This window comes from Fukomys damarensis, unplaced genomic scaffold, assembly GCF_012274545.1.
Source record: "Fukomys damarensis isolate Sample0158 unplaced genomic scaffold, DMR_v1.0_HiC HiC_scaffold_5, whole genome shotgun sequence".
NCBI classification, from domain to species: Eukaryota; Metazoa; Chordata; class Mammalia; order Rodentia; family Bathyergidae; genus Fukomys; species Fukomys damarensis.
In genome coordinates, this window is record NW_022900917.1 from 57,848,876 (window position 1) to 57,863,275 (window position 14,400).

The following is a 14,400-nucleotide window of genomic DNA, read 5'->3' on the forward strand; positions in this document are numbered from 1 at the left end:
ATTCATTAAGTTTATTGGTACATTTTACATATACATTATGATCACATTCAACATTGGGAATTTGTAAAAAAAACCCACATCGAAGGGCTAAAGGTATAGGGAAGGTGGGATGGGTAGGGGAAGGGTAATAAGGGAAAAGAAAAAAATGTAAGAAAATGAAAAGATGGAAATAAAGTGTTTGTAAATGGGGAGGGGAGGAGGGGTGTGAAGGGAGGGCAGGGACAAGGGAAAAAATGAGAACCAAGACCTATCATGTAGAGGTACAAGATCCCAATAATGAATGTAATTGTACTGTATCCCTAAAATGTACCAATAAACTCAATTAAAAAAACCCCCACACCTTCTTTATCTAGTCATCAGGGGAATAGCTGTGTCAAATGGGACCTCTAATTCTAGTTCTTTGAGGAATCTCCACACTGTTTTCCACAATGGTCACATCAGTATACACTCCCAACACTTCCCCAACAGTGGAGAAGGGTTCTTTCTTACTGCAAAACCCTGCCAGTATTTGTTATTGGTTGATTTCTTGAAAGCAGCTGTTCTTTCTGGAGTGAGGTGGAATCTTAGTATTGTTTTCACTTGCATCTCTTGAATGACCAGTGATGCTAAACATTATTTCATATGTTTATTTGCTATTTCCACTTCTTTGTCTGAGAAATGTCTGTTCATTTCAGATGCCCATTTTTGGATTGGGTCTTTAAATTTGGGTGATCTGATTTTTTAATTTAAGCTCTTTATATATTCTAGATAGTAGACCTTTGTATGAGGAATAGCTGGTAAAAACTTTTTGTCCACATGTGAGTTGTCTCTTCACTCTGTTGGTGGTTTCTCATACTGTGCAGAAGCTTTTTAATAAAGTGAGATCCCAGTTATTGATTCATTGTGCTAGTTCACGTGCAATGGAGGTTTTGTTCATAAAATCTTTTCCTATGCCAATGTCTTCAAGAGTTCTACCTACCTATCTTCTAGCAGGTTTAGTATTTCTGTTTTAATGTTTAGATCTTTGATCCATTTTGATTTTAGTTTAGTGCATGGTGAGAGATATGGGCCTACTTTTAATCTTTGGCAAGTTGAAACTCAGTTTTTCCAGCACCATTTATTGAAGAGGCAATCTTTCCTCCAGTGAGAGTATTTGGCTCCTTTGTTTAAAAAAAAAATATATATATATTTATGGTTTCTGAAGTTTCAGTTATCTACTGGGAATGTTGGAATATATTTCCTGCAGATGAAAAGGAACCCTTAGATATTTGAAATCTGAACTGTTCATGACCTCATTGCTACCATTTTTCCTCTGGTTTCTTTTCCTTTTTTACTTTCTTTAAACATCCTCTTGCCTATTCTTTTGATTCTTTCTTAAAGTAAGCATTCTAATCCTTTAAAGAGAACTCATATCATCTAAATCACGTTTTCAATATAGTGTGATGGTTAGTTTTATCAACTTGACTAGTCTATAGGATACCCAGATAGCTTGAAAAACATTATTTCTTGATGTTTCCATGGAAGTATTTGTAGAAGAGATTAGCATTTGGATTGGTGGACCGAGTTGAGCAGGTGCCTGTTCTCCCAAGTGTGAGTAGAAGTCATCTAATCTGTCGATGGCCTGAAAAGCACAAAAGATAGAGGAAGGTAGAGTTGATACTGTGACTGAATGCTGAGCTGGTGGGTCAGTCTGGATCTGCCTTCAGCTCTCCTGATTCTCAGGCCCTCCAACTTGGATTGGAATCTTCACCTTTAGATCTTGGGTCTTTGAATTGCACTGGCTTTCCTGAGTCTCCAGCTTGCACAGGACAGCTTGTGGGAATTCTTGGCCTTTGTAATGATGTGAGCTAATTCCTTTGTACAGCTCTTTCTTTATATATCTCTCTATATATCCTATTGGTTCTGTTTTTCTGGAGATCCTTTGCTAATACATATGGATTCTCATCTTTTGTGGATCCAACTTGTCACCATGACTTGTCAGTGATCACAACCTGAACCTCTGGAACTTTTCTGACACTATCTGCCAGACTCTCATCTTTCTCTACTCTGCTGGTGCCACTCTAGGCTCTGTTTTATTTATTTACTATGTCAGATATGCCTTTATACATGCACATTGGTTATCTCTTCCAGTCTACGCCATCTTTAGAGGCTGATATGCCTTTCTCCTTCACTTTTTTCAAGTGTTCCATCAAATATATTTTCTATTCTTGTAATTTATTTCATTCATTTGTTTTAAGTTTTGCTTTTGATAGACAAATAATTTTATTTATTTATTATGTAATTTAATATAGACCTTATGGAAAACAGTATGGAGGTTTCTCAGAAAACTGAGAGTTACTAGAAAAATAGAGTTACCACATGATCATATACCACTACTGGCTATAATATACCTCCAAATTGAACTGAAATTGGTATGTTGGAGAGACAGCTACACTTCCATGTTTACTGTTGCATAATTCATGTAGCTAAAAATGGGATCAGTTTAAACATGGGATCACTGATAGATGAATGGAAAAATGTGGTGCATCATATACAATGGAAATGTGATCAAAGGCAAGCACCTGCTGTCCTTCATGTTGCCCTGTACAGATGAGAACAGATAATTACTTTGAGATCTCTTTGCACATGTCTTCCATGATCCCTCCAGAACCAGGCTGTAGGGTTCCACACTGTCAAAACTGCCTTTAAATTGGGCATGGTGGCACACATGGATTACTCCTGTAATACCAGCAGTACTTGAGAGGCTGAGGCAGGAGGATTATTGTGAGTTCGAGACCAGCGTGGGTCACATAGTGAGTTCCAGGTCAGTCTCAACTACATAGTGAGACCCTGTCTCAAAAACAAAACAAAACAAAACAAAAACCCCACCACCAACAACAAAAAACTGCCTTTAAACCCAGGAGAGGGGTGTGGCAGTGGCAAGTAAAAATGCCAGAGAGCTTTCTTTCTGCTTGTCAGTTGTCTTTTTTCTTGATTCAGCATCAACTTCATTGATATAAATCTCTATTTTGCAGAGTTCTTATGAAAGTCAATTGTGACAATTACTGCTAGATTTTTCAATGTTTTAACTGGTAGCTGTATTGTAGCTACCTCCTAGTTTACTTTTACCAACTCCACTTCTCTCTCTCTTTCAGTATATTTAATTTTGAGACAAGTCTCACAAAATTGAGTTGCCTGGGTTTGGCTTGAACTGACTCAGCTTCCCAGATTACTGGATTAAAGGCATGCACCACCGTACCAAGTTCCTCTCATATTTCTTATTACTGAATTTTAAAATTTATTTGATATCTGTTTCTCCCCAGTATAATGTATGTGTTAGGTATTAAGTAATGTACACATCTATTGCATAACCAATATCCGTGTATGTTCATTCACCTTGTGAACATAATTAGCTAATATAGATGGCTTAATATTTTTAAAATTGTCAGTGAACTATTGATCACATACAAGTAATTAAAAATAGATTCTTATTAAATCTCATCCATCAATTTTTCAAGTGTCTTAATTTTATATTTTGAAGGACCCATTCTGAAATTAACCATTTTAACTTGGTAACTAATGGTGACATGTTAGTATTCAAATTGACCCAGAATCTTTGGAAGCAAAGTAATGAAGAATTTTAGGATCTTAAAACTTCTATTATATAATCAGCTTAAAATTTTATAGATAGTTTGTGAAAATTTGGTATTTATGATTATAAAAATCAAATGTGCTTATTCAAATCCATATGCTTTGTTGATGTTAAGGACCTTAGCACATGCGCTGTTGTAAGTTTGTTAATCATTACTTTGAGAAATGAGATTTCTATCTACGTGTGACAGGGCAAACTCAGGACAGCAGGTTAATGGGCACAGAAAGCCCAAGTTGATGGCTAGACACAGTCTGGTTGTGAAAGCTTTGGTTATTTCTCCTGTGCTCATGATTTAATTTTTTTATAACAAAACTTTCTTCTTTGGCTTCTATATGAAGTTTTATTTATATTTTATTAGATTTTATGATTTGAATATTTAAATTGAACATCAAAATAGAAATTGCATCTTCAGTGCACCATGACAACCTGACTTTTGCAGGAGGTTACATTTCCCTGGGTGTGCTGTTCTGAGTGCTTGTCAACATAAGTGAGTTCATCTTTGTCAGGTGCCATCAAGCACAAACTGAGGACAGCATGCTGGAAAGATTGTTTGGAGGTTCTAAACAGAGCATCTCTCTACCTGGTAAAGATATGGAGGTGAGGGTGAGACAGCAGTTTTGCAAAGATGCACATGAAAATAGCAAAGACAGAGGAATCAGGGTCTGCCAGTTTACCTGGATTTCAGCCCAAGCAGAGAGCTAACTCTGCCATCACTACACCTTCTTCATTAAAAGAGGTTTCAGAAAATGCACTGAGGTAGAGCATGGTTTGCTAGTTGTGGCAGAACTGTAGTTTTTATGTGCATAAATCAGAAAAAAATTAAAAATCACTGAGGATTGTCTCAGCTTATCTGCCTATACAGATATGGATAGTTAAGTAACTATGACAACAGTGGCCATCGTATAGTAAACATTCATTTTGGTAAGTGTTCATTTTGTAAGTGTTCATTTTGGTTATATCCAGGACAAATTATTTTTGATACTGTCTCCTTATTAATTTATGCCATTTCATAGAGGTGCTTAGCACATTTTTATCATCAACATCAGAGCAGGTTTTAAAATTGATTTTTTTTTTGTTGGATTTTCAGATGTATTGCTTCATGATAGACATTTGACTGTAAAAGGCCTTATTTCTGACTGGGTTCAATGAATTCCTAATTTGCTCATTATTTTGGAAGGCTCAAAGACTACAGGGTGTTCAGAGAGACACTTTAAATCTTTGATTGGCTATTTAGTAAGTCTGTTGATAAAAAGGAGAACAAGAGAATTCCAGATCACAGCTTCCCTCAGAGTAAAAAAAACAACTGTTTTGAATAAACATTTTAAAGAGAGACAGTTAATTTGCTTTAGCCAGGAAATTATTTTAATGCTGATATTTCTTTTTTCCTCTATTCTTCCACTTGTGTGACTGCAACTTGCAATTGTGTTCTTCTCACCTTATCAGATTGATTTTTTCTTTAGGCAATTTCAACCATGTGCTACCATGTTCTGATTAAAATTTTAATTTCTTTCTGATATTCCTCTAGATCACTGCATGAAATTTGGACCCTGACATTCTGCACAGTTTGTCTAAATATATTTTTCTCTCTCAGAAAGAATTATTGTCTATTTATATTTTATATTGATTTTAAAGTTAGGTAATGATTATGGAGTTTATACAGGCGATTGCAAAATGACTGAGGCAGTGTGATTTGACTTACTTGGTATTACCTTGAAGATAAATCTATTTACTAATCTTTGCTTCTATACATATTTGATGGTGATGGTGTTTGGAGGTCACATGAGTAGTGTATAATTTATTAGAGGAACATTTTAACATCACATGCTCTTTACTTTTGCTTTATGGATGTGGATGTGAGTCTTGTTTTCGACTTTTCTAAAAATTCTGTGTCTGATAAAGCCACTATTATCACTGGAAGCAGATGTTGTATGACTTATACAAGTACAATAACCTGGAGCTTGTCACTCTGACTCCACAGTAAATGCCCCTTTCCTACCTTATAGCTGCATTCTTGTAAATTATTCAGGTTTCTATGGACTGTATTTTGTTGTCACTAAATCCCCTAGGATATAAAGCCAAAACAGCCTAGAATCACAAAGAGAGTAGCCAAGGCTTATTGAACATTTAACAAATATTCTTATAAATGTTCTGCATAAATTAAATCTTTTGTATAGTTCCTTGTAGTACTATTATTATTATTCCCTGAGGAAAATAAAGCACTCTATGTTAGGTGACACAAAGCTAGTTTGGAGAGGAAGCCAGGCATTAAACTCACACAGGTTGAGCTCGGGATTTTTTTTCTCTTCATCTCTGCCTTGAGAATAGTTTCTGCCCAGGACAAGGGCAGCTTCTGGGTCTTAGCAACTGTGGCTGGAGAGGGAGGGCAGCGAAAGGCTATTTAAGAAGCAAGAGTGAAAATTAACACTTAGTCTGCCTGCGCACCACCAGCCCCAGCGAGGAAGGCCACCCTGAGATCTCCTCTCCCGCTGGCCTGCTTGGTCCCATTCTGCAGGACCAGGTAGCCATGCCCTCCCCTGCCTGCTCTGCCACCAGCTCCAGCAAGGAAGGTAGCTGCACAGACACCCTTGAAATACCTCCACAACCCCCACCCCCACTCTCAGACCTCTCAATTGGGCCAGTCCTTGGACCCACTCTGCAGAGACAGAGGTAGTCATAAAGGGTATTTATCTGAGCTCCCAAGTTTGAACATCTTTAAAGAAACCTCTAATAGAACTGTGTGGAGTTCAACTCTGTAGGTTGGGGAACTCAATTTGGGCCTTGTGGCCTGAGATCAGTCTGAGTCACAGGCATCTGCCATTGGCTAGCTGAGAACAGGGGACTTGGTTCTGCACACGGCTGTGCACATGGAATATTATGACAGCAGAGACATAGTCTTAAAGAGGCCCTTCAAAATTTTTTTTCTTTCTTTTCCTCATTCCACTCAGAAAATTCTTTCTTTTTTTCTGTCCTCTTTCTCCAACTCAGTCTCTTGGTCCACCATATTATCCCTCATCTCCCTTTCTGTTCCTGCTCCTGTCCTAACTCAGACTTCTTCTTTTATCACCTTTTTTAAAATGTTCTTTTCTTCTGTCATTTTACCTCACTCATGGGTCAGTAGTTTCAAGGGAATGTGAGGCCCTGTTACTGTTAAGGAGATATATTCTTGTACTTATTCTTGCACTCTGTCTATCCCTTTTGAATTTAATAGTTTCATAAATATTGTATGGTCATTCTATGTCTTCTGGTTTCACTTGAAACGTTATCCAATTCTTTCACTTATCTACTCCTCTCTTCCTAACTCTGTGTTAACTCCCCCATCCTAAATGATAAAGATGCTATACTGAAAGTGTACTCACTGCAAACATATTTTGGGCTGCTTCTTGATTTTAATTTAATTCACATGGTTTAAAGGTGATAGATTAATGACTACCACGAGTGGTCAATTTGCAAGTTGTGCTTGATTGTATTGTGCTGCTGATTGTATCAATTTGGATAAAGGATTGTGATTAATTTAATGAGTTGTTTTCTCTGATATGAAAATGAGAATGTCTATGAGTCATTAGAGACTAAAAAACTAAAGCAAAACTATATCAGGAAGATTTAAGTAATAACCTAGAAAGTAAACCAAGGACAACTGAACAACAAAAATAAAAATGAGAAAACACTTAAGCAAGAGACAAAGACAGACTTCCAGTTCACCAATGGCAAACAGTAGGGCAAATGAAGATGAAAAGTCAAATAGTGTACCAGCAGGACACCCTGAAACCATAGCACAGGAAATAACAAAACAGATTAATCAGGCTCTAGAAAAATTCAAAACAGAAATAATTTCCCAGATAACCATAGAGATGGTGAGCAAAATGAAGTCATGATTTGAAACTCTAGAACAGAAACTGACAAAAAAATAGATGAGCTCAGGACCATGATAGAAGCCATGAAGGTCCAGCATAAGAAAGAAATGGAAACAATGAATGCCCAACAGAGGAAAGAAATGGAATCCATAAAAAACAGATTCAAACAGATATCCAGGGGATTAAAAACTATTGAAAGTGCACACAACAGAATAAAAGATTGTGAAGATAGAATGTCAGATGTAGACGATAGGATTGCAGTCAGTGACTGTGAAAAGAGAGGTCTCTTAAAAACAGTAAGGGATCATGAGAAATTGATCCAACAGCTCCTAGATGATGCAAAGAAGAATAACATAAGACTGATAGGAATCCATGAAGTAGCAGGAGAAAATACAAATGACTTAAAAAAAAGCTGCTCACAGAATTAATGACAGAAAACTTCCCAAATAGAAGGAAAGTATTAGAAATACAGATAAGTGAGGCATATAGGACTCCAACTAGCCATGGTAAAAAAAATCTACACCTAGACATATAATAATTAAGATCCCATAAACCTAAGAGAAGAACAAAATACTACAAGCAGTAAGAAACAAGAAACAAATCACATGCAAGGGAAAACCTATCAGAATCACAGCAGAATTTTCAACACAAGCACTTAGGTCAAGGAGAGCCTGAAGTGAGGAATTTCAAGTCCTAAAAGAAAACAACCTCCAACCTAGACTGATGTATCCTGCAAAGCTCTCTTTCAAAATGGATGGGGAAGTAAGATACCTGCATGACAAAGAACACCTGAGAAACTTGATGAACACCAAACCAGCACTACAAGCAATTCTAAACAATATCCTAGAAAAAGACAATGAAGGTAACAACACCATGAGGCCCAACAGAGCAAATCAAGTAGTCAAGGCAAGAAACTAAAAAGGCGGGAGAGTAAAAATAGTCAACAAAGGGACAATATTATGACAATAATAAGTCAGTACATATCACTTATAACCATCAATGTCGATGGCCTCAATTCACCAATCAAGAGAAATAGACTGGAAGAGTGGATCAAGAAGCAAAATCCAAAAATATGTTGTATACATGAAACACACCTAATGCAAAAAGAAGCCCATAGACTGAAAGTGAAAGGATGGAAAACAATTCTCCATGTGACAGGAACCCAGAAAAAAGCAGAGGTAGCAATCTTATTCACAGACAAAAGTAATTTCAAACCAAAACTCATTAAGAGAGACAAACAAGGCCACTACATCCTTGTAAAGGGAAAAATTCAAGATGAAGAAATGACAATCATAAACACATATGCACCAAATATAAATGCCCCAAACTACATAAAACAAATATTAAGCAACAAGTAAAACTAAATAAGCACTAATACAGTTGTAGTGGTAGACTTAAATACCCCACTATCACAAATAGACAGATCATCTAGGCAGAAAATCAACAATGAAATACTAGAACTGAACCATGCTTTTGAATGCATGGACTTAATAGATTTTTATAGAGTGTTCCACCCCACAAAATCAGAATATACATTCTTTTTGCTGCACATAGGTCATTCTCAAAGATAGACCACATAATAGCTCACAGAACAGGTATTAATAAATGCAAAATAATCAAAGCTATCTCCTGTATATTATCAGATCATAGTTCAATCAAGCTGGAGTTCAATAGCACAAGAAACCATAGGAACTACACAAATACATGGAAATTGAACAACACTCTCCTGAATAATCAATGGATCACAGAGGAAATTAAAGAAATTAGACAGTTTTTACAAATAAATGAAAATACCAATACAACATACAGGAATCTATGCTACACAATGAAAGCAGTTCTATGTGGAAAATTCATAGCACTGAATGCCCACACTAGGAAAACAGAGTGAGCTTAAATAAACAACCTAATGATGAATCTTAGACTCCTAGAAAAATAAGAGCAAGAAAAACCCAAAGCTTGAAACTGAGCGGAAATTATAAAGATTAGAGCAGAAATCAATGCAATGGAAACTAAGAAAATGATACAAAAAATAAATGAAACAAAGAATTGGTTTTTTGAAAGAATAAATAAAATCAATAAACCCTTAGCTAATCTTATCAAAAAAAGGAAAGAAAAGGCTCAGATCCATGCAATCAGGAATGAAAAAGACAAAGTCACAACAGATCCAACAGAAATCCAGAATATCATTAATACCTACTTTGAGAACCTGTACTCTAATAAATTGGAAACCACAGAAGAAATGGACAGATTTCTAGATACTTATGAATTACCAAAGTAGAACAAAGAAGATAAAAACATTTTAAACACACAATTCCAGTCAGTGAAATTGAAAATGTAATTAAAAATTTACCAACAAAGAAAAGCCCAGGTCCTGATGGATTCACAGTTGCATTTTACAAGACATTTAGAGAAGAACTACTGCCATTACACTTCAAACTTTTCAATGAAATTGAAAGGGAAGCTGTACTTCCAAATTCATTCCTGGTAGCAAGTATCACTTTGATTCCAAACCAGGGAAAGACACAACTAAAAAAGAGAACTACAGGCCAATCTCCTTAATGAATATAGATGCAAAAATCCTCAATAAGATACTAGCAAACAGAATACAGAGGATCATCAAGAAGGTCACACATCCTGACCAAGTCGGATTTATTGCAGAGATGCCAGGATGGTTCAACATACATAAGTCAATAAATGTAATATACTATATTAACAAAGTCAAGGACAAAAACCATATGATCTTCTTGATAGATGCAAAAAAAATTTGAGAAAATTCAACACCCATTCATGATAAAAACCCTGCAAAAATTGCAATAGATGACCTGTATCTTAACTTAATAAAGGCTATCTATGAAAAACCAACAGCCAACATCATATTAAATGGCCAAAAACTGAAAACCTTCACATTAAAATCAGGAACAAGACAAGGATGCCCACTATCACCACTCCTCTTTGATATAGTTCTGGAAACATTAACCATAGCAATTAGAAAAGAGAAAGAAATTAAAGCAATAAAGATAGGAAAGGAAGAAGTTAAACTGTTATTATTTGCTGATGATATTATACTCTACATGGAAGACCCAAAAAACTCCACCAAAGGACTTCTAGACTTAATTGATACTTTTAGCAGAGTAGCAGGGTACAAGGAGAACAGCCAAAAATCAATAGCCTTCTTGTACACAAATAACAGATTCACTTAGAGAAAAATTAGGGAAACAATTCCTTTCATAATAGCATCCAAAAAATGAAGTATCTAAGAATCATTCTAACAAAAGAAGCAAAAGACCTCTACACTGAAAACTATAGCACTCTGAAAAAAGAAATTGAGTAGGATTTAAGAAAATGGAAAGATGTCCCCTGCTCCTGGGTAGGAAAAACCAACATAGTGAAAATGGCCATACTACCACAACTGCTGTATAGATTCAATGCAATGCTAATTGAAATTCCAACACTATATTTCACAGAACAGGAAAAAAAGAATTCCAAAAATTCATTTGGAACCATAAGAGACCTAGAATAGCAAAAGCCATCCTAGGGAAAGAGTCATGGTAGCGGGTATAACAATTTCCAGTTTGAAACTATACTACAAAGCCACTGTGATAATAACAGCATGGTACTGGCAAGAAACAGATCTGAGGATCAGTGAAACAGATTGGAAGACACAAAAACAAATCCAGATGTACTCAGCTGCCTCATCTTTGACAAAGGAGCTGACCATCCTCAGTGGAGCAACAATAGCCTCTTTAATAAATGGTGTTGGAAAAACTGGATTTCCACCTGCCAAAATTAAAACTGGACCCTTATTTTTCACCATGTAATTTAAAATACAAGTGGATGAAAGATCTAAATATTATAACAGAAACACTATACTTACTGAAAGATAAACTAGGCAGAATTCTTAAAGATATTGGCATAAGAAAACACTTTATGAACAAATCTGCAGTAGTATGGCAACTTGCAGAAAGAATCAATAACTGGGATCTCATCTTATTAAAAAACTTCTGCACTGCAAAAGAAACCATCAATAGAACTAAGAGACAACCTAGTGTGGGAAAAAATTTTTACCAGCTATTCTTCAGACAAAGGACTATTATCTAGAATATATAAAGAACTAAAAAAAAAAAATCCCCCAAAATATAAAAACCTGATTCAAAAATCGGCATCTGAAGTGAACAGACATTTCTCAGATAAAGAAGTAAAAGCAGCAAGTCAATATATGAAAAAATCTTCCACATCACTGGTCATTTGAGAGATGCAGAAGAAAACAACACTGAGATTCCACCTCACCCCACAAAGAATGGCTGCTATCAAGAAACCAATAACAAAATAACAAAACAACCAATAACAAAAGCTGGCAGGCCTGAGGGGAGAAAGGAACCCTTCTCCATTTTTGGTGGGAGTGGAGACTGGTGCAACCACTATGGAAATCAATATGGAGATACCTCAAAGAGCTGGGACTAGAGGTTCCATTTGACCCAGCATTCCCTCTGCTGGGTATCTTTCCAAAAGAATTAAAAGAATCATATCACAATGATATATGCACACCCATGTTTTTAGTGGCACAGTTTATAATAGCTAAAACTTGGAAACATCCCATTTGCCCATCAGTTGGAAACTGGATAAAGAAGACATGGTTTTTCTATAAAATGGAATACTACTCAGCCATAAAGAATGAGAAATTACATTCATTCATAGGAAAATGGATACATATTGAGCATATACTCCTAAGTGAAATGAATAAGTCACACATGTGTAAATACCAAATAGTTTCTCTGGTGTGAATCAATTGTAATAGTAAATAAGATCATAATGAGATAACTAACATTGTGAAATGGGAAGAAAAGGGCTAAAGGTGTAGGGAAGGTGGGATGAGTAGGGGAAAGGTGATAAGGGAAAAAATGTGAGAAAATGAAAAGATGGAAATAAAGTATACGTAAATGCGGAAGGTAGGAGGGGATGAAGGCAGGGCAGGGACCAGGGGAAAAAATGAGAAGCAAGAGCTGTCTTGTAGAGATACAAGATCACAATAATGAATGTAACTGTACTGTATACCTAAAATGTACCAATAAACTCATTTTTTAAAAATGCTTAAGAAAAAATGGTAATTGAAGTTACAAACTAGGAGGAGTTAGAAATCTTGTATTTATTAATGAAATGCTGGAAGTTTTCTACCACATAGAGCAAGTCATTAACTGGCACAGGTTAACCGGTCATAGGCACAGCCCTGGCTTCCTACTGCTGAGCAGGACATTAAACTGCCTGGCTTGTTAACACCCACTTTCTTCTTCTCCCTAGTGCAGAACACAAATGGGCTGGGGGAGATAGAGCCCAGGTCCCTTCGGGGACTTGCTTTTATCTTTATCAATTACTGTAGTATGAACAATTCAGTTCTTTTCCAGAAAGAAACTGCAATACAGATAGGCTGTATGTATTGACCCCTTAGCAGGAGAACCAGGGCAAAAACCTGGTTCTTGAATCATCAATCAGAGATGTTTCAGCTGCTGGTTTTTCATCTTTGCCATTCTCGGCAACTTTGTTGATTGTTCTGTGATCACTTCATTATGCTTTTGCTTCTTTTTTTTTTTCAGCTTTAATTGATTTCATTGGTACATTTTAGGGATACGGTACAGTTACATTCATTGTTGGGATGTTGTACCTCTACATGACAGGTCTTGATTCTCATTTTTTCCCCTTACCCCTGCCCTCCCTTCACCTCCTCCTCCCCTCCCCATCTTTTCATTATCTCACATTTTTTTCTTTTCCCTTATTACCCTTCCCCTATCTATCCCACCTTCCCTACACCTTTAGCTCCTTTCTTCCCATTTCTAAATGTCAGTAATCTTATTAGGATCTTATGTATTAAATCTGCTTTTGCTTCTTAAGCGTTACTGTATAATAGAAATGATGATGATGATGATGATGATGATGATGATGATGATGCACAAAGCATTGTTCAGGGTGATTTCCAACATTAACACAAGATCAGCATACAGGTTGGTTTTGTGAGCTACATAAAACATCCCTCCGTGCTCATTTTCTTATTGCAGCGTAGCCACATGCCCACAAGTGGAGTGGCTCATAACAAAGCCCGCCTGTTAGATCATGCTCTCTGGACCTGAGGTCTGGCCCGCTGTCACTGTGATGTCAGTTGCTGGGCTCCAGCTGCATTCAGGTCACTGGCAGGATTCTCCTTCTGCAGTTGAAGACTGACATTTCTACTCCCTAATTGACTGGTGTTCAGAATTATCAGCTGCTGTGGGTCTTCTGCCTGTCATGGCAGGAGGTCCCCTGCATATCGACAGCCACTCAAAGACCATCACATACTTCCTATGCTCTGAGTCTGTCTGACTGTCTCTTCTGCCTGAAGAAGAGAAACTATACTTTTAGAGGCTTCTGGAATTAAATTGGGAGCACCTAGAACAGTTTTCTTTTATTAACATAACTGATTAATTTTATACATATGGGTAAAATATCATAGTTATGGGCATATTTTACTTTACTCCAAGTTCTGTCATTGTGGGACAAGTCCTGGAATGGGTCTCACAGTCACACCCACCCTGTCTTCCAAAGTCTGAATTCCTGATGCACTAGTTCATCCATTTCAGATGTTCACACATTTGCACATGCACCTTACACATGTGTACAATGCACACCACACACATTGATACACTGTTGTGCAGTAGTATTTTTATATGAATGCATCATATCTTTAAACAAGATTTTAATTGTACTGGCACAAATGGACAAGTAATAAAACACTTTTAAATGCTCTATCAATTTTTGTTTTTCTATTTCTATTATACAAAATATATGCTTATATATTACTATAGAAAAATCAAATACTGTTCTAAAACCTACAGATTAATAGCAGCTTTATGATGTGTGGAAATTTTTAATACAGCCACACACATGGAAACAGCAAACATTTGAGAAGAATAT

The 14,400-nt window shown here is 36.4% G+C and overlaps 1 protein-coding gene across 1 annotated transcript in view; it reads left to right on the forward strand.

Annotated features, from left to right (window-relative positions):
• Window positions 1–14,400, forward strand: part of Pxdnl (peroxidasin like) — a 442,040-nt gene that overhangs the window by 164,642 nt on the left and 262,998 nt on the right. Inside the window, 1 exon segment of the mRNA XM_033759138.1 lies at window positions 4,423–4,448. Coding sequence (XP_033615029.1) covers window positions 4,423–4,448 — 26 coding nt within the window.